Source organism: Lissotriton vulgaris, chromosome 4_1, assembly GCF_964263255.1.
Source record: "Lissotriton vulgaris chromosome 4_1, aLisVul1.2, whole genome shotgun sequence".
Classification (NCBI taxonomy): domain Eukaryota; kingdom Metazoa; phylum Chordata; class Amphibia; order Caudata; family Salamandridae; genus Lissotriton; species Lissotriton vulgaris.
This window is the reverse complement of record NC_141691.1, coordinates 590,421,813-590,442,692: the sequence shown is the minus strand read 5'-3', so window position 1 is coordinate 590,442,692 and position 20,880 is coordinate 590,421,813. Positions and strand designations below refer to the sequence as shown.

The 20,880-nt window shown below is 39.5% G+C and overlaps 1 protein-coding gene across 1 annotated transcript in view; it reads left to right on the top strand.

Annotated features, from left to right (window-relative positions):
- Positions 1 to 20,880, top strand: part of NPSR1 (neuropeptide S receptor 1) — a 1,161,350-nt gene that overhangs the window by 520,918 nt on the left and 619,552 nt on the right. Inside the window, exon 3 of the mRNA XM_086966827.1 lies at positions 8,464 to 8,665. Coding sequence (XP_086822953.1) covers positions 8,464 to 8,665 — 202 coding nt within the window. The remainder of the gene's footprint in view (positions 1 to 8,463; positions 8,666 to 20,880) is intronic.

Genomic DNA, 20,880 nt, shown 5'->3' with positions numbered 1-20,880 from the left:
GCAATGCACAAAGATCCCGTTCACCCAGCCCTGTCTGGCAGGCTATCTGGAGGGGGCAATCAGTCCTTTGTGTGGGGACAGGACACGTGAAGTGTTACCCCCTCCCTTCCATCCTGCTCAGTCAAGGCCATCAGTATGCAGATAAATGTAGACATGTACTCTGACACAACTATTCTTCATGTGTTGTGGCTGTCTAGAGGGAATGAACAAAGAGTAGCTGTCAGCCACCCCAGATATGTATTGTAGACAGTCTGTCAGACACACAGAGCAATAAGTGCTCAGAAATGTCCACTTTCCAAAAGTGCTATTTCTAAAACAGTAATGTTAAATTCAACTTTACTAGTAAGAAGGGTTTATTCTGACCACTCCAAACATATGAAACATGAAAAATCCACAGATGCGAAAAAATTCCTAGGACGTCTAGGTATGTCAGTGTACATATAAGTTGGGCCAGCTAACAAGAAGGGAAAACATGGAAATAAATAGCAAAAGTATATAAAAAGTATATTTTTATGTTTTATGTATTAAAAACCATACTGAAGCTGACCAACGGTCACACAATATGGTGAATAGATAAAAGTATCTGTGACAGCATTACAGGCAATAATCATAAAAGATTCACATAAATTGCATAATACAAAAAATCAAATCAAACAATATATAGACGAAAATACACAGATAATCATAAAAATAGAAAAAACATTAAAACTCGACGCGCGTTTCGGCAGGGGACCGCCTTCTTCAGGAGACACAATATAATTCCTGAAATACAATTATAGAAAAAATATTTCTGTTATCTCAACATGCATAGAATTTATAAAATCAACATTATTCCTAACATATTAGAAAGCCTTATTCCTAACTGTCAAGCTGACCCTAACTATTATTATGCACACTGAAGGCCTCTGATAAGCCACATAATATTTGCCAATTGTACAGTAACTGACTTAGCTGAGAGCGACACCCCTTTAGACTTCTCGAGTACCATTTTATAATAAGGAGGGCTACCAGTCATAGACCTATTCAAGGACTGGAGTAGAGTTATTTCTAAATAACATTTAGACTCAACCTTAGAGCTGTTAGGACGCACTAGATATACACAGATTATGTATTAGTTGTAGATTATCTTTTGCGTAAAACATTTATTAAAAGAATATCCTTCCAGGCTTTTAGCATAATAGTTCAATTACCATAGATATACTCACAACAATAGGACTCTATCCATGCAGCAAAAAGCATCCAAGGAGAATCTTCATGTGATACAAATACGATTACTCAAAATTTTGTTGGAAGGAGGGATTCCTAATAAAGGAGTTCAAAATTAGTAACGTGTGGGTATACCGAATTGTTGATCTATATACAAACACATTGGCTCACACTCTTGCTCTTAACATGTGGATAGTCCTGCAAAGTTTTATGATTATGCAGGAATGGGAAATAAGATCTGCTTGTTCATGCAGACAGTGCCCATTGGATAATTATTTAAAGAATTATCGATCGTATTTCCTATGTATGGTAACGTTCAGGCCCAACCGGACTCTTGAGTGATTAGTGAAGACTACCAAACGTAGTCCGCTCACTGTTATATAGATGACCGCAATAGATAACCAGCACAAAAAAGGGGTTTATTATCCCAAAGGACAAGAATGTAAAGATGCCTACCTAGTGGTTTATATTTCCACGTGCAATATTTGGAAGTTCTGGATGAGGCTTATTCTTTATATAACATGCGGTGACCATAATTAGATTGTCTCATATCAACAGGTGCAGAAAATACACTACGAAAAAGATGAAAGAAGGATGAACTTATTCATCTTGGATAATGCCTATTTTAACAGCATAATCATAAAATGGAGTAATTCTTAAAGTGTGGTGAATAGAGACATTACCTTCATACAAACGTTACATAGGCTGGTAAAGTTATTACTTGAGGCAGAGTGGCTTTTAATGGTGCTCTTGCTCATCAATCACGAACTAATAAAAGATGGAAATTGAAATGGCAATTAGCCTTTCAAAAGATCACATTGTTAATTAAAAACTGAGGAATTGTTACAGATTCGAGTTGTAAAGCCTATTAATATGCCACGAACAATCCATATTCGAAATTACCTTATTTTAAGACAGACCAGCGCTTATGTTAAACAAAACTTCGTAAATAGTCGACTTGGACAAGCGCTTCGTGATGTTCAATTACAAAGTAAACTCTGAAAGAATGAGATCAGAGTACGTAGTTAGTTACAAAGTTGCGAAGATGCAATACATCAAACAGACTGCTGAGATCTGGGCGCTCTCCCAGAGAATACCTAGGAGAGCTTCTTACCGAGAAACGAGAGGTTACTCGCGGACAGCAAGATGTAGCTGCTCCGTGTTCCAGCGTGCGGGGACTCGTCCTCCTTCAGGATACAAAGTATCCAACGATTGGACGCCTTCCGTATTTAAGGAGAGTCTTTTGCGCGGGAAAGAGGTAGGCTAATGACGACGGTGTAATCGAGGATGGACTAGAGTTATACAAGTCGATCCTGTTCTAAAATGGCGCTCATAAGTGCGCTACGATGTTGATTGACAGAAGGCTCACCGCGTTTTCTGTTAACAGTATCCTAGGTGATACGGATCTAGTACTAATTCGTAAGAATAACCTGGACAGTATCCAAGGCTAGTACTGCTCACTAAGAGCTATGTAAAAAATACATTGCAGCCCAAATTAGAAACGCTCGAGAGTGAACGTCCGGTTTGTTAAGAGGCACAATGCCTATAGCTTGAGAGGTGATAGGTAGCGTAACTAAGCTTAATGCCTACTTTAACAGAATATAGATACAGCTAATATAGCCTTAGTTAAAGTTATAGTGTCTAGAGCTAAATAGACAGGCAACAGCATGAATTAACTAAAGTATATATATATAGAGAGCTAATGTCACCCCGAATTATATTAGCTCTAAACAAAAGGGCATATCAGTGCATTGAAAAAGAGGTAGAAAGTAATATACCAATTGTTTTGAGGGTGGTAAACAGCCAAGTTGAACTTACCACTCGTGGTTGCATTATATACGTGAAAAATTATAATAGGGGCTATAGGGTATAATGATGGAAAGGTGACTACACAGATAACCTATATTCCATCCATAATCGATAGAATCCCGAAGGAATCTAAAGTTAATAGGGGATTAAATTAATGAATGAGGAGATTTAAACATATGAGGAGCCTACAAGATAGCGTTCTCCCAGGGTATCTCAGCATTGAGACCCCGTTTAAAGGTTCCCAAAGAAAAAATCCAGAACACTTCCCTCTTTTTCCTGACTTGGTCACCTCCTTTGCTGCTGGGGAGTCTAATTTTTTCTAAAATGCGCCATTTAAAATTGTCTGGGGCATGATTGTTTTCAGTGAAATGTTTTACTAATGGCGCTAGCTGTTTATTAGTCCGGATGGCTGACCGATGTTCTGTCAGCCTTGTTTGTACGGATCTAGAGGTCTCACCCACGTAGCCTAGCTGACATGGGCACAAGATAAAGTAAATACAGTTAGCAGTTTTGCAGTTCCACATGTCAGTAGCAGATGTATGGCAGCCATTATGTTCGAAAGACTCACCTTCAATGATGTTGCTGCAGGATTTACAGGCTGAGCATTTGACCGTACCTTTGACCGGGAAATTATTACTAATTGACCTTTGTACAAATTCTGACTGGCAATTATTAGTTGTAAACCGTGAATGAACAACCAAATCTTTAAGGTTTTTGTTCCTCCTATGTGCAAAGATGGGTTTCTCTAGTTTCTCGTAGGAGGGATTCGAGTTCAAAATGTGCCAATTCTTGGTCACAATGTGTCTTATAGTTTTGTCTAGGGTCGAATGCTTTGTGACGCATACTAATTGGTCATTGGTTGCTGGTGGTTTTGTCCTGAGTAGGTGGTCCCGATCGTAGAATCTGGCTCGTTTGTATGAGTCTCGGATCAACCTATGTGGATAACCTCTGTTAAGGAATTTTTGTCTCATGGCTTTAGCTTGGACATCAAAATCTGTTAGATTCGAACAGTTCCTCCTAACTCGAAGAAATTGTGAAAAAGGGATGCTCTCCCTTTGGCATCGCGGATGAAAACTCTTAAAATGGAGAAGAGTATTCCTCGCCGTAGGTTTAATAAATAAATCTACAATAAGTTTGTTATTTTGGTTCTTGATAATTATGTCCAGGAATTCAACCTGAATGTCACTGTAATGTGCCGTAAATTTCAGATTCGAGTCCGTCAGATTGATCCATTCAAGAAACTCTAAAAGAGAATCTCTCCCACTGGTCCAGATAAAGAAGATGTCATCGATGTATCTGGACCAGTGGGAGATAGACTCGTAGAATGGCGCTATCTCATTGTGTATAAACTTCTTTTCAAAGGCCGCCATATAGATATTAGCGATGGAGGGTGCCACAGACGCCCCCATACTGACGCCCCTTGTTTGACGAAACAAGGAGTGGCCGAATTCAACAATATTTTCAGATAGAACAATCTGAAGCAGTTTTAATAGGAAATCCTTTGGGCAAGCAATGTTAAGGGTGTCAATAAACCAGCTAGTGGTGAGAATGGCTTCATTCTGCGGGATGTTACTATATAGGGCCTCGATGTCCATCGTGACCAACAAGTCCTTATTCGGATCAAAGGGTAGGTTCTCTATTTTTGAGATCATAGCCCCAGTATCTCTAATGTAGGAAGGGATACTGGGTATATGGGGTCGTAGATAAAAGTCAATAAATTTCGAAAGTGGTTCTGTATTAGTGCCAATTGTAGAGACTATTGGCCTATACGGGGGGTCAATCAGGTCTTTATGGATTTTGGGCATACCGTATATGCATGCTGTCTTATGTTGGTGACTATTGAGATAATCAAATTCTTTTTGATCAATATCTCCAGATGTAAGAGCAGTAAGGGTAAGGTTCAGTATTTTCTTAGATGTTGCAACCAAAGGGTTACTTCTCACCTCAGAGTAAGTGGTCGTGTCCGATAGCATAGATAACATCTTCTGTTCGTACTTATCGCTATCAATCAGAACGATACCGCCGCCTTTATCACAGCTTTTGATTATCAGCTTCTTATCCTTTCTAAGATTCTGTAGGGCTATTGATTCTTCTCTGTTCAGGTTATAAATAGGTTTCGGTATGAATCGAAGGGATCTCTCTAATTGTTGTAGCACAACCAATTCAAAACTAGCCACCTCTGGCCCTAGCTGGTCTAGCGAAGGGTTAAAGGTGGATGGAAGGGAGAGATGGTTACTTCTCTGGGTGACATCTGTCATATCTGATGCAGAGGAAGAGAAAAACTTTTTTAATCTAATCTTTCTAAAGAAAGAAATAATGTCTTTCTGTAGTTCGAATACGTTAACATGGGCATGAGGGACATAGGAAAGACCTTTGGAAAGTAAAGATTCAGTGTGAATATCTAGATGTTTAGAGGACAAATTGAAAATGGGGATTATATCCCCTGGCCCCAGTACTGGCGATTCCGCGTTTCCCGTATGAATTGGGGCTCCTGAGGTTGATGGGGGTGTTGGTGGTGTTGTTGTTGGTGATGGGCTTGCTGGAAATTCCCCCTGGACTGGGTTTGGAAATGGACCCTGGGCCTGCCCCGTCTTGGGCCCCTGTTGGCTAAAAAAGGCTGCTTAGTACGTGGGCCATTGTATTGGTTATAATTATCAGCCTCATAGTAGTTACTTTGTCCCTTATTTTCTGAATCTGAGGAGTCAGTAAAGTTGTTGACTCTCTGTGGGGTAGGTCTAATCTCGTCACCGTAGTGATTCTGTTTATAGAAGTCTTGCTTCAGATAGGGATAAGTTCCTTCCATTGTGTAGTAACGTTTATCTTTAGCTAACTTGTCGTTCTTTCGTTTATTGAGGTAAGCACTGAATGACTCTAGTTCTTTATTGGCTTCCTCAATTCTTTTGATTGCATCGTCTATATTACCTGAATTCCTAAGTTTAGTTTCTAGCTCTTCAATCTCTTTTTTGATATCTACCGCTAATTCCTTCGCAGTCTCGATTATAAGGATCATAAGATCCCTAGAACATCTGTTGGCTATTAAGCTCCATTTTTCTAGAAATGGCCTGTGATGGACGAAGAGGCCAGGGATGTTCCGTACTTTGAGGCCCATAGGGATAATCCCATTTTTCAGGTAAGCTAACATGAATTCCCCATGGGCTTCCATCCGTGTTAACTTCTTTTTTAGTTCAACTAATTTGCGACTGTCCTCGTTGGTAGTAACATTCGATGTACTGCTACTGCTGGCCGCTGAGCTAATTCCAACAAGGGTAGCGAACACATCATCTGAGAACCCGAAGGTTGGTAGCTGGGCCATGCCGAGAGGGTGATGGTAAATATATATCTAGACTATGTATATATATCTCTATATATGAGAGCAAGGGGCCGAACTAGCGGCTAAACTCAGTACTGACAATCGTTGGTATAATCTGTAATGATACAAAAGAACGTAGCCCTACACAGACAAGCTGTGGGTAAACAACTGAGAATAACAAGGACCCCCTGGGTAGTGAAAATCTATAGACTCCTAGGGCAGGGTAGCAACAGATGCGAAAAAATTCCTAGGACGTCTAGGTATGTCAGTGTACATATAAGTTGGGCCAGCTAACAAGAAGGGAAAACATGGAAATAAATAGCAAAAGTATATAAAAAGTATATTTTTATTTTTTATGTATTAAAAACCATACTGAAGCTGACCAACGGTCACACAATATGGTGAATAGATAAAAGTATCTGTGACAGCATTACAGGCAATAATCATAAAAGATTCACATAAATTGCATAATACAAAAAATCAAATCAAACAATATATAGACGAAAATACACAGATAATCATAAAAATAGAAAAAACATTAAAACTCGACGCGCGTTTCGGCAGGGGACCGCCTTCTTCAGGAGACACAATATAATTCCTGAAATACAATTATAGAAAAAATATTTCTGTTATCTCAACATGCATAGAATTTATAAAATCAACATTATTCCTAACATATTAGAAAGCCTTATTCCTAACTGTCAAGCTGACCCTAACTATTATTATGCACACTGAAGGCCTCTGATAAGCCACATAATATTTGCCAATTGTACAGTAACTGACTTAGCTGAGAGCGACACCCCTTTAGACTTCTCGAGTACCATTTTATAATAAGGAGGGCTACCAGTCATAGACCTATTCAAGGACTGGAGTAGAGTTATTTCTAAATAACATTTAGACTCAACCTTAGAGCTGTTAGGACGCACTAGATATACACAGATTATGTATTAGTTGTAGATTACCTTTTGCGTAAAACATTTATTAAAAGAATATCCTTCCAGGCTTTTAGCATAATAGTTCAATTACCATAGATATACTCACAACAATAGGACTCTATCCATGCAGCAAAAAGCATCCAAGGAGAATCTTCATGTGATACAAATACGATTACTCAAAATTTTGTTGGAAGGAGGGATTCCTAATAAAGGAGTTCAAAATTAGTAACGTGTGGGTATACCGAATTGTTGATCTATATACAAACACATTGGCTCACACTCTTGCTCTTAACATGTGGATAGTCCTGCAAAGTTTTATGATTATGCAGGAATGGGAAATAAGATCTGCTTGTTCATGCAGACAGTGCCCATTGGATAATTATTTAAAGAATTATCGATCGTATTTCCTATGTATGGTAACGTTCAGGCCCAACCGGACTCTTGAGTGATTAGTGAAGACTACCAAACGTAGTCCGCTCACTGTTATATAGATGACCGCGATAGATAACCAGCACAAAAAAGGGGTTTATTATCCCAAAGGACCAGAATGTAAAGATGCCTACCTAGTGGTTTATATTTCCACGTGCAATATTTGGAACATGAAAAATCCACTCCTTTCTGTTCAACCTGTTCTTGTAAATCTGGAATGAATCAAAATCCATGGATGTTGTGTGGGAAAACACAAGGAACACTAATAGAAAAGCCTCCCTTGTGCAGAGTAATGCAACATGTCAATTTGCACTGCGTTACACTACTCAAGATTTACAAAGCCACACAGGGCCATGCAAGGTGGCCTTGCATGGCTTCATTAATCTCGTTTTTCATTTGCACCCCTCTTGCAGCATGTTGAGTGGTGCAAGAGTGAAATAAAGTGGCTAATAAATATGCCCCTGTATATTTCTACACAACAATTACTCTATATATACTCTACTATTTATTGTATACTATTTTTATTAGTTCTATATTATGTTACAATATGCAGTCTAGATTTGTTTTCCTCTGTAGAAGTAATTTGCACTTGTAGTCTTTGATTGTGGTTGCTTTCCGCATACCTATAGTGGACGATAATGACACCCTATTTAGGTAAATCAGAACTGTTGTAGAGAGTTGAGTTGTGAATGAAAGCAGACAATCAGAAGCAGCATATGGAGGTAATGGATTCTGATAACGATACTGACAAATATCTGTCTGTTTATTTCACAGAAAGACAGGCAAAGGTGCTGATTGCAGTAGCCTGGAGTCTTTCTTTCCTATTCTCTGTTCCAACACTGATAATATTTGGGAAAAGGACCATTCCGAATGGAGAAGTGCAGTGCTGGGCTCTTTGGCCTGACGATTCCTACTGGATACCCTACATGACCATCGTTGCTTTCTTGGTGTACTTCATCCCTTTGATTATTATCAGGTAGGAGTTTTGGAAACATGTATTAATATGTTTTAATGAAGTAGACTTCACATCAACCAGTAATGCATACTGAGAGCCGGAACTTTTCTGTTTTGGAGAAGAGTATGAGAGGATTAAACTATATACTGTAGTTCATTGGACACATTTTATTTACTGTGCATATGAAATGCTACTAAAAACCACAAACAAATGTAACCTGTAAATGTCTTTTGCTGTTTAAAGGCAGGAAAGTGTGAGCTCTGCATGTTCTCTTTGTTAAAAGCATTCTTATTGAAAAGTAATGGCAAACCATACGTTAGTGTAAATTAATTCCAAAGTGGCCACCAATACAATCTATCCTCAAACAAGTAATATCATATATTGTTTAATATTTTTGCATAATAAACTTCATAACATATGTAATTTAAAATGTAATGAAATGGTGTAAAACTATATAGATATAGCAGAAACGCGTCCTGGCCTGATTTAAAAAAAAAAATTTGATTTCCTACCATCCCAGGTTGCCGGTCCTTTTATCGATGATGTAGCATATATATGTACAAAATACAAAATATACAAAATGACAGGGCTCCTGCTGGTAATCCCTCGCCTTACTCAAAACACATAGAAACAGTGAGTCACTCATTCATGCATCTGTGCGCTAAGTAATATCCCCCACTGAATCATACAGACACTCATACTGATAGTAAAAAAAACAACTAATAACCCATATACACTCTCATGCAGCTAATCAGCAACCCATGCAGCTACTTATTTACAAAGTGAGGCACTGATACACATATTCAAATATTTAAATATTACTTGCTAATATATGTATTCACTAAGATACATATATTAAGCCAGTTAACCAATCAATTTAAAAAAAAACATCCATATAGACACTTATTTACCCATTTATTCTTCCATCAACCTTTAGATATACATATATAAAAAATATTTATTTTTCAGAAAGATACACATTCACTGGATGATGTCATCAGTGATGTCATTTGAGATGTCATCAGTGATGTCATGAGTGATGTCAGTGACCATGTCATGAGTAATGTTATATGTGACGTCATCAGCAGTGCATTACGGTCGCGCGAGTTCTAGTTAGCTGAACTAACTATAACAGGGGAATTTCAAAGGTTTTGTATGAGTGAAATGTCCAGCTAACTATAACATATGTGAAACCTATGTTTTTTTCAGTGAATTTGCAAGGTTTTTTAAATGCTAATTCCTAACTATAACGTGTGTGAAACCTATGGTTTTTTCAGTGAATTTTCAAGGTTTTTTAAATGCAAATTCCTAACTATAACGTGTGTGAAACCTATGGTTTTTTCAGTGAATTTGCAAGGTTTTTTTAATGCTAATTCCTAACTATAACGTGTGTGAAACCTTTGGTTTTTTCTGTGAATTTTCAATGTTTTTTAATGCTAATTTCTATCTATATCTGGTCTGAAACATATGTTTTTTTTCAGTGAATTTGAAAAGTTTTTAACATGCTCATTATTGTATTATTTTTTTATTTCATATATATTTATTTTTCACAAACTGCCTTTGTATATTATAATAGATTGACTGTATCCATTAATATGCAGTGGCACAACAACTTTTTATGATTTGCTTAAAGTTGAACAGTATAGTCTACAACTTGAATCAATAAATAGCAGTCATAGTTGTTATTAATTTTTTTTGTAATTTTTTAAGCGTGCGCGCTCCGTGCGCACACCCTTAATTTGTTTTTCTAAAATAAAAATAAATGTGGGCCTTCAGGGGTCCTTCAGGAACCCCCTAAGAAGGCCTAGGGGGTCAGGGTGTGTCTTCACTACCTCCTTTACCACGTTCTCCACTATTGTTTTTTACTTACTTTTGCCTTGGGGTGCTTGCACCATGCGCGGACCTTGCGATTTTTTTTTTAATGGTTTTTTTGCCCTTCGGGGTACTTCAGGGACCCCCTCAGAAGGCCTAGGGGGTCAGGGAGTCTCTTCACTGCCTCCTTCACCACGTTCTCCGCTTTCATTTTTCACTCTATTCTGAAACTACACAAAATGCGACTTTAAAAAAAAAAAGTTTTTTGTGCCCTTTGGGGTCCTTCAGGGTCCCCCTGAGAAGGCCTAGGGGGTCAGGGAGACTCTACCCCGCCTCCTTTTCACGTTCTCCACTTTAGTTTTCAATCTCGTGGAGAGCGTGCACCGTGCGCGCACCTCCCGATTTTTCAACAAAAAAAATTGGGGGGCCTTTGGGGTCCTTTCACGACCCCCTCAGAAGGCCTAGGGGTCAGGGGGTCTCCACCCTGGCACCTTCTCATGTTTCCCACTTTTTTTGGGAGCTCCCTTCTGCCTCGATGACAAGATGGTGCCCAACACTTCCTGATTTCGACTGATTCAAATGTTGACAGACGTCCAACAGCAAATCAGAATTCAGCTCGCACACGCGCCTATAGATATTTACATTTTTTTAAACTTAATTTTCTCAACAACTACTGAAAGGATTTACACCATTTAAACAAAAGGCCGATCCGCGAAACAGACTCCACTATTTTGCAAAATGTCATGTAATTCCGTTCATCCATTCGGGCTGTAGCCGTGTCTAATCGTCCTATAGAAAATAACATGGGGAAAACACGTTTTGGGACCCCTTTTTTTCTCAGCCCCAACTTCACAAATCCTCCCAAAACTTTCAGGGAAGGAGCGGAGCGGAGCGGGCCATCTTCTTTGAGAAATTCACAAAGATTTATCAACCAGCGCCAAAGGTATTCCCAATAGAATGTTGCGGATTTCCTATGGAAACTAGGTCCTAACTATAACTGCCTACTATATATGTATATATATATATTCACTGAAAAAAAACATTAGTTTCAGGCATTTTATAGTTAGGAATTAGCATTTAAAAAACCTTAGAAATTCACTGAAAAAAACAAAGGTTTCAGGGCTGTTATAGTTATCTGGACATTTTACTCGTACAAAACCATTGAAATGTCTCCGTTATAATTAGTTCAATTAACTATAACTTGTGCGCCAGCAATCCACTGCTGGTGTTGTCACATATTACATCATTCATGACATCACTGATGACATCACTGATAACATCTCAAATGACATCACTGATGACATCACTGAGGACATCATCCAGTGAGTGTTTTTTGGTTCGATATTTAAATATGTATTATTTATATAGCAATCTGCATTGAAGAATGAATGGATGTATAAGTGTCTGAATGGAGGATTTAGTAGCAATGTGATTGACTGTTTAAGTGAATAAATTCAAGTGTCTCACTAAATATATGGGATAGTGATTAAACTGTGTGAATATCTGTATCATTCTGTCTCTTGTTGTGTAAACTACTGCATAAATTGGTTACTGGCTATGTGAGAGTCTACATTAGTTATTGATTAGTTAACTGAGTATTTGTATGGGAGAGAGAATGTGTGTGTGTGTGGTTGGATGGGTGGGTGTGTCACTTTCCAAAGATGTGTAAATAGAACTCCCCTTGAATCCTGAGGGTCCCTGGGGTGCAACTAGCCCACCAGATACCTCCACTAAGCACCACCGAGCTGCGTTGCAGAGAGGTGTAAAAAGGGGAATGGCCTCAGAACACCTCTCTGCAACGCAGCCCCCTGGCACATACTGGAGGTTCCTGGTGGGCTAGTTGGCCCCCAGGGACCTCCAGTATTTAAGGGGAATTTGTTCCCCATCTACAAAGGTGCCAGGGGGTGCGTTTGCAGAGTGCTGAAAGGAAGGGGCGTGGCACGATGCTGGTCTTTTTTTTCTTCTTTTTCTTTTAGAAGGGGGATGCATAGTCCCCTTCTTTTTCTAATAATTTTTTTGCCCTGGGGACCCCATTCCCCAGTGCCTGCCCTCTAATTCTTTTTTTTTAAATTAAAAACTTGGGAAGGGCCGCTTGGCCCCCCTCACAAGGCCTTAATCAGCCCCGTGACCCCATCCCCCGGGGCATGGCCTTTTGTTATGTATTTATATTTTTTGGGAGGGGCTGCATTGGCCCCCTCCTCTCACCACTTATGGACCCAGGGACTCCATCCCCCGGGGCCAGCCTTTCTATTTTATTTATTTATTTATTTTTTAATTTTGGGAAGGGGAGCCACATGGCCCTCCTTAAGGGCCACTTGTTATGTTATGTTATATGTTATAATAGTTTTTGTAACGCGCACTGTTACTCTAGAGTGTCCTGGCGCGGAAAAAAGATCAGCTCAGCTCGTCATCAGCTACGGCGCTCGTATGCTGATGAAGAGCTGAGCTCGTCATGTAACGCGGGTTTTCGAAAAACCCAGCACACAGCGGGAAAACCGCTAGCGCGCAAGGGGTTAAGAACCGGAGATATGATTTTTTAAAAGAATAAACACTTTCTACTGCTTAAAAACATATAGCGCAACTTTGAGACATCTGGTCGTGCTTGACTAATACAAAGTGAAAGTTTGAGGCCGACCACGATGGAGCCCTGGTTTGATACACTAAGTGGGAGGCATCAGTCAGTTTACCTTCGCACTTACTCATTTTTCTGGAGCTTTACATGTCGATAGGCTCCTCTTCAAGCCGGATTCATGTCAAAGTCGCCGCCTTGGTTTTTTGCGATGCCCTGGTCAAATCCTGGAAGTTTGGAGGTACAGAGCTTTCAGCAGGATGGACCTGAGTCCAGGCCCATTCGCGGTTGAAAAGTTGCCGGCTTGCCTTTTGCAGCGAATCAGTCACCTTGTGTAGCTTTTCCTAAAAGTTGATTCAAACTTATGGAACTTCTTCCTGAAGTTTCTCTTGTGGTTTAAAAGTGTCAAAAACACAAATCCAAGAGTTTAGAAACTCTGAGGTGGTCCTTGGAATTGTGGGATAACAATTCCCACAATGCACCTAGATTAATCCTTAAATGTCCCCATGACATCCTCCAGGATGGGTACTCCTTGGTGGAGATGATGTAGGTGGCCTCTGTTAACCTGTAACATGGTGGGCATTCACTTCCTAATCCTTCTGAAGCAAGGAAAAGTCCTTGGGCTGTGGTCCCAGAATGTGCAGCAGGTGCAGTCATTCAGAGTGCAAACTTTGGAGTGCAGTTTGGGTTTCCAGCACAGCAGTCCTTGTAGTTTTAGGCAGCAGATATGAGGAGCTATGCAGCTCTTCCATATGTATTTACAGTTTCACAATATCAAGCAGAGGGGTGCCCATGACCAATGGGATGCAGGGTACCTCGAAGGTGTGTCCCCACTTCCTCCAAATTGTGGCATATTTTTGTCCCAGAAAACAAAATTCTTACAAAATCCAACACGAAGAAAGACTTCCTTCGGAGTTAGATCTGGCTACGTCAACCAACAGATGTGGCTAAGGTTCAGTAACACACCCCTTCCAACCAACTGCCTAATCTTTTACTGAGCCTCGTCTGTAGCTGGGTATAAGGATTTGGGGGTCATCCTGTGCTAATCCCAAACTTTCATTCTCCCTTTGAATACCAGTTTGGCTTCCCCACCCTCTTTCTGTTTTTTTGCTTCTGCAGCTAAAGTTTTCTACCCACAGGAAATTCATTGCCTACTCTGAAAAGACACTTCACACCTAATCAAGCAGCTCTGTTTCAACTTAGGAACAACTGGCCAAATAGGAGAGGGCAGCTTGAAAGCTGGATTTTAACTCACATAAAAGAAAGTTTATTAATTTATTTTTTGTAATAGTTGTTATAAATCTAACACTGACTAGTTGTTGAATTTATCTTAACTATGAATTAGATACCTTGAATTATGTTTTAGATGGCTCCTGTCAATATTTGTACTTAATTAATGTATCCTAATGTTAGCCTATGGAAGCATTTCCTACAATGGGTAAAAACTGAATTGATAGTGTTTCTCTCAATGGGCTTAAAAACATTTTTTATCATAGAAAATTCAAGTAAGCATTTAAAGTGAACTGCATTTACCATAATGCCAAGGGGTGAACTGTGCTGGGAGGTGAAGCAGTGTTCTCCCATCCCCCTTCTGTTTAAAAAGGCTCCCTTGAGCCCCTGAGCTGAAAAGCTTTTGGAGATACACCTGTGCGCCAGTGAGAGGTACTGAGACCCAAAAAGGACTGTGGCAGCTTTCTTAGCAACCGCAGATGAATTTCGTTTTTTATCTCTACTGATGAAGGATAATATCCAAAAACACATGTGTCTAGAGATTCACAGTCCTAACCTGCACCAACTTTGGTGAAACACTTCAGCAAAAATTCAAGTAAGCATTTAAAGTTAATTGCATTTACCATAATGCTAAGGGATGAACTGTGCTGGGAGGTGAAAAAGTGTGCTCCCATCCCCCATCTTTTAAAATATCCCTGCTTATAGTTAGAAGGCACCCTACCCCAGGAGCACCTAGAGGGAGGCTTTAGGGTTGACTTGTATATACAAATAAGGTAGCGTGCTACTTTGGAAGTTCCTTTAAATCCAAAGTCGGACTTGCATATAAATTTAAGGTAAAGGCAGCCTGAAAGGCAGTGCTGCCTTTAAAATTACAGGCGGCACCACAGTGGTGCACACTTAAGTGCATTAAGTCTACTGGGCCTCTATACCTACATGCCCTATTATATACTAGGGCCTTACAGCTAGGCTGTCAGTACCAATTATAATTACAACTAATTTACATATCCTTATAATCATAGCACTGGCCCTTGACCTGGTAAGCATAGCTCATGGAACAGAGTCAGTTACCACCAGTACCAAGCAAACAAATATGGGTTGTCAGGGCAAAAAGGACCACTTCCTCACAGGGAGTGTCAGAGAATTTAAATTGCACCCACATCTCATGTAATGCAGAGGCAAGGGCCTATTAGGGAGATCATTTAAGTTCTCTTTTACTAAGTACTTAATAAAAATCTGTGAAATGAAGCGTGTGTCCACAATGAATATGAATAATATAAAGTTGAAATGACTAAACATTTAAATAAACTTACGAAACACCGTCTCTTTACAGTTGTCTCTTAAAACAAATTTACAAGGAAAATGCTCATGTTTACTTGTATGAATATTGGTCAATGTGTGTGTTGGACCTGGCACTTTCTGCAGGGTCACCCCTGGTGTTTCCCTTCCTCTGACTGTTTTGGTGAACTCATTTTGTTTGTTTTTTAAGATGCTCTACATATTTACATATTAGCAAGTGGTACAGTCTGTCTGTTCTCCCTTCTAAACATAGTAGAATTGTTCTACACCTGATTGGTACATTTAATTTACTTGTAAGTCCCTAGGATATGGCACTAAATGTACTTAGAGCTTTTAAGTGAAATGCCACAAGTCACTCTAGCACTCATTGTGGTACCCACTAAAGTAGCCTTTAAAACTTATCTCAGGCATACCACCTCAAGCTGGAGTGCAGATTTAAACTGCCATTTCAACCTGGTACAATAAACCTGTTGCCAAGCTTCCTTTTCAATACCTATAAAACACCCACTATAGTAGGCCCTAAAGACTCATATGGCATGGTGCATAGTATTTAAAAAGCAGGACATGTGGTTTTAAGTTTTAAATGTCCTGGCATTGAACAACTCCTAAAGTCTTTTTTTTACGTTTGTAAAATCTCCTATAGACTGACACCAGGAAACCTCATAACAATTATTAAGTACTACATTCAGTTTGGGATGAGATGGATAAATGATGTTTACTCTCAAATTTAAAGACCCTTTTTAATATTAATGGCAGATTTTAGGTTACTTTTCCAATAATGCTATTTTTAGAAAGTTGATATTTTTCTACCCAGAATCAAATGTGCCTTTCTACTAGTGTCCAAGATCATGAGACTTTATGGCTATTCTGTTGTGGGCTGTGTATCGCTTCCAGACATTGAGACAGAACAGGCCTAGGTGTGGAGGCAGGGTATACAACCTTCCAACGAACATTTTACCACGCACTACCATTACAACGCAGTCATTACAACGCAAACCATTACAACGCATTGCGCTGGGTGGCGCTCTAGGATAGGGAATAAGTTTAATTTACTATCCAACACCTTCCCTAGTTTCCACGGGGACTGGAGTTGGAATAGTAAATTAAACTTTTCACTATCCAGCACCCCAAAGTGCTATGCGTTGTAAAGGCATGCGTTGTAAAAACCGCGTTGTAAAGGTATGCGTGGTAAAAGTATGCGTTGTAACGTCATACATCCAGGTAGAGAGTATTCATGACAGAATGGCTGAGGTGGAGTTGTGGCCTGCCCTAATTAAATTTGAAAGGGCTCTGCCTGCGACACACACAAAAGAGCCTAGCACCAGGCCTGCCCTTGATTTGGCACCCTAGACCGTTTGGAGCCAAACCTGGAGCAAGGGGAAGACAGACCAGAACCAGTTTGAGTGGTAAGCCAAGGAAATTCCCACCTAAAGTCTGGCACCAGGTACAAAAGTGGCACCTTCAGTACCATTCATCAGAAGACCTTTAGACCTGTATAAGATTCAGAAGAAGGACCCTTGCTGGCTGAAGAAAGAGGATTGCACTTGCTTGCCTTGCACCCAGGCTCTCCACAAGTGGCTCCAAGGGTCAGTTCTCTGACACAACAGGCTTCCAGAGGCCTCCCTGCAACTTTCCAGCTGACCAGCACCAAATGAACTTACCTGGGCTTGCCTGATCCTAGCTACTGGCCTATGCTGGAGTGATTCCTGATCCGCAAGAGTGGCCTTCCTGGGGCCTGGGTACTTTGCTGGCATCAGAGTGTACGCCTCCTGAAGAGTATGCAAAAATACTGAAGTTTTGGGTTCCTTATGACCATGAAGATAGCTTTTCACACCAAGCATCACCTGCTCTTGATGACCACCAATGTAAAGCTTCAGCAGGACTCACTCTTCGTGCTGCCAAATACTGCCTAGGAAGACCGCCAATGAAAATTTCCAGTGATGACTGGCTCTTGGTCCTACAGCAGCGACCATCCATGGAGCACAATAGGCTCCTCACGTCAACAACGTCCTCATTAGGCCCCGCTCCAATGTGAATGGCACTTTTCACATGGACTTGAGATGATCACTTGTCAGCCGGATGAGCATGGTTCCTGTATCCAACCCACACAGCCCAGAGTGACCAGATAACTGTGAGTGTTGCTTTGTACTTTAGTGATATTTTCACTTGAATACTCATAATCATAATTCATGTTGTACTGAGTGGATTTTTCTTGTTTCACTTTATTGAATAAATTTGACTCTATTTTCTAAATTGATTTGGGATTTGTTTTGTGTTGTGTTTTCACTCTATCACTGTTTGAGTGCTACATATATACTTTACATATTGTTTCTAAGTAAGCCTGACAGATTTTGTGCCAAGCTACCAGATTACACACAGGTTATTCAGTGAGTTTTGTGATTCACCCTGACAAACGCTGTGTTTTAGTGTAGCTTCCACCCTTCTCAACTAATAACCCAATTTCTTACAATGTGTATAACAATTCATCATGTTATCGTGCCTATGCATACAAGGTCAGAGCAAATATTTGTACATGTTTTATGAACATTTGTGAGTTTGCATGTCGAATTTGCCTGGTTTATCACTCCCAAAACTTGAACGTGTAGGAAGAAATTGGGACACAGTGTTATAATTTTACTTTCTGATATTGTTCTTTATTAACAGCTAATCAACCAGGAATAGTGTTTCCATTGATGCAAATTGTTGAACATTTCACAGTTGGTTGACAAATAACAATGCTCAAATTTGCTGATGTGCCACACTTCAGTGGATTCTTTCAATGCAAGGAAACAGTGCAAATGTGCATCTTGTAAGGTCGTATGATGTCAATATCCATACCCCCGACCCTTTGAACCTTCAGTAAAAGGGTTGCTTGATAATTTTTCCTCCAGTTTCTTCAACGCAGGAATTTGCAGGGGAAAAAGCACCAAAAACTGGGCAGCCATTGAAATCTTGATAGAGCAGAATGACTAATACCTTTTATGTCTGTTTTACTGCTGCTTGTTGGCAAAAAAGGCAATATAATTATTGAAGATACAACCTACTGGCGCATCTCTTGTTCAGCAGTAGACTTGCTCTTTTGCAATTAATATAAAGACTAATCATTTGGAAGATTTTGTGTTATTGTCTCCTCTTCATATAATTTCCGTAAACTAAGCACAAATATAACAAATAAATTGGATGGAAAAGCAACAGAGTAAAAAGGAGAGAGAAGGAATAGAGATGATACCCACATAAATTCCATGTCTTTTATGAGTGCTACTAAAAATATCACTTTAACATACATAATATCAGGAGAAGAATCATTATGGTATTACCCATCCCGGATCTGTTCATTAACTTAAAAATGTAGGATGAGTATAAAATGTTTTCCTTATCTTCTTTTAATGTATGTATTATGTAAGTAAATGTTAAATGCCACATTATCTATGATATCAGAGTAGCACACTTTCTTTTTAAGCATTACAACATCACGGATGTAAAAACAGATACATTCTGTACAAGAAAACGTTTTGTAGGCATCATTTTATATAAATAAATCAGTACTAATATTTAGAAGATTGTAGAGAGCTTTTTGCCTATAATCACGAATTAACACAATTATCATCCTATGCCTCTAAAGTTGTATATTTCAGAAAAATAGTTTCCAAAGATGCAAAAACATTCATTAAACACATTCTAAAAATTCAATTGGTGCATAACTCATTTGAAGTTGTTTCTACAAAGACAATGTCCTCCTCATTCCATTCTAAAACCATCACATTGATGGGATGAGAAGGCTGTTTACTTACACTTTCCTTGCTGTAGTGTCCTCTCTAGCCTGGGTACTCACCAATGACTATGCCACGCACTGAGCTTAGTATTATACGTCTCTATGCGTCTGTGTGTAATTGTGAACCCAACATTTCAAACCTGACTTTGTTGCATTTCGTTCAAACACTTACGTCACAGTTTTATGGCGTCCATCTGAAGCCAAAAGGGTACCATCATTTCTAACTCACAAAACAATACATCTAACCCCTCTCTGTTAAATAAAAAGTTACATTTTTTACAATATTTATATGGATAGACATATACAATCAAATCTCTTCAATAAATCTATTTCGCACTTTAATTGTTCCACCTGAAATTTTTCTGAGAAATCAAGAAGTGTCATCACCGATATCAACAGTGTAGAGGCTACAGCACTTACTGATGTTTCAGACCCAGTATCTTCTTCAACAGTTAGATGTGATGAATGATTAATTAAGTGGCTAAAATAAAAAGAGTCCCTAGTAATAGGCTTTCCAGTGCGCTGGGCAGTCACCATATGTCTCATTAGTAGGCAGCACTTGAAAAGGTTCTGCATCAAAGGGAGCATCATATTTTCTTCTACGCATTTGTCATTCTAGCACTGAATCTCTTTATTAACACCTTGGCTGCTAGGCGTTTTCCCCCCCTGTGCTGGAAAATGATTGAGGGCATGATTCATGACGAGCTCAGCTCGTCATCAGCACAGCTCAACTGTGCATCATGACGAGCTGAGCTCGTCATGAGCATCGAAAGGGTTAAGAATGATATTTCTTGCATGCCATCTTTTGTCAGCATACGCTTTCATCCTCTGTTCATTAATCAACTTCTTCTCAAAAGTTCCTGTCTCATCTTTAGTTCCTTGATTGGTCCTTCATGGTAACCTGGTGTTCATTGCTCTCCCAAAACATTAATGTCACTGAATTTTCACCTCCGATCGAGTGGGATGTTGAACGATAAACTCTCAAGGTAAAATTCAACACAGTTTTCAAACTAAGCTCCTCAAGAGTAGCACACTGCACTGTTTTCTATAGGTTACTCAAAACCCTCAACAAGTCCATTGGCCTGTGGTCACAGATGTGCTCTTCTGATGCTTTATATTCAAATGCTCTGAGAAATCCTTGAACTCTCAACTATTGAAAGGAGGGCCATTGTCAGACTTCACCTTGGCTGGAGCACCCAATGTCCCAAAGATGTCATCTACTCTTTTAATGTCTCATTCTTTAGAAGTAGATGAAGGATTTTCAATTAATAGAAATCAATGAGTATTCATCCATAGTAATCAGCAGGTGATGTCCATTGTAGAGTGGACCGAAAAAGTCAATGGCAATTCTCAACCCTCCTAGTGTAACTCTTTCCCGAATTGTGGACACTTCATCCTTGACAATTTTGTGTTTTTGATATTCACCAACACTGTTCAGCAGTCAAGAGTGTTGGTTCCATGACTGATGTGTGATGATAATCTTCAACTTTATCATGTCACTATCATGGATCATGGCAATGATGATCTGAGTTAACAAAATGGCAGCTGCTGTGTTTG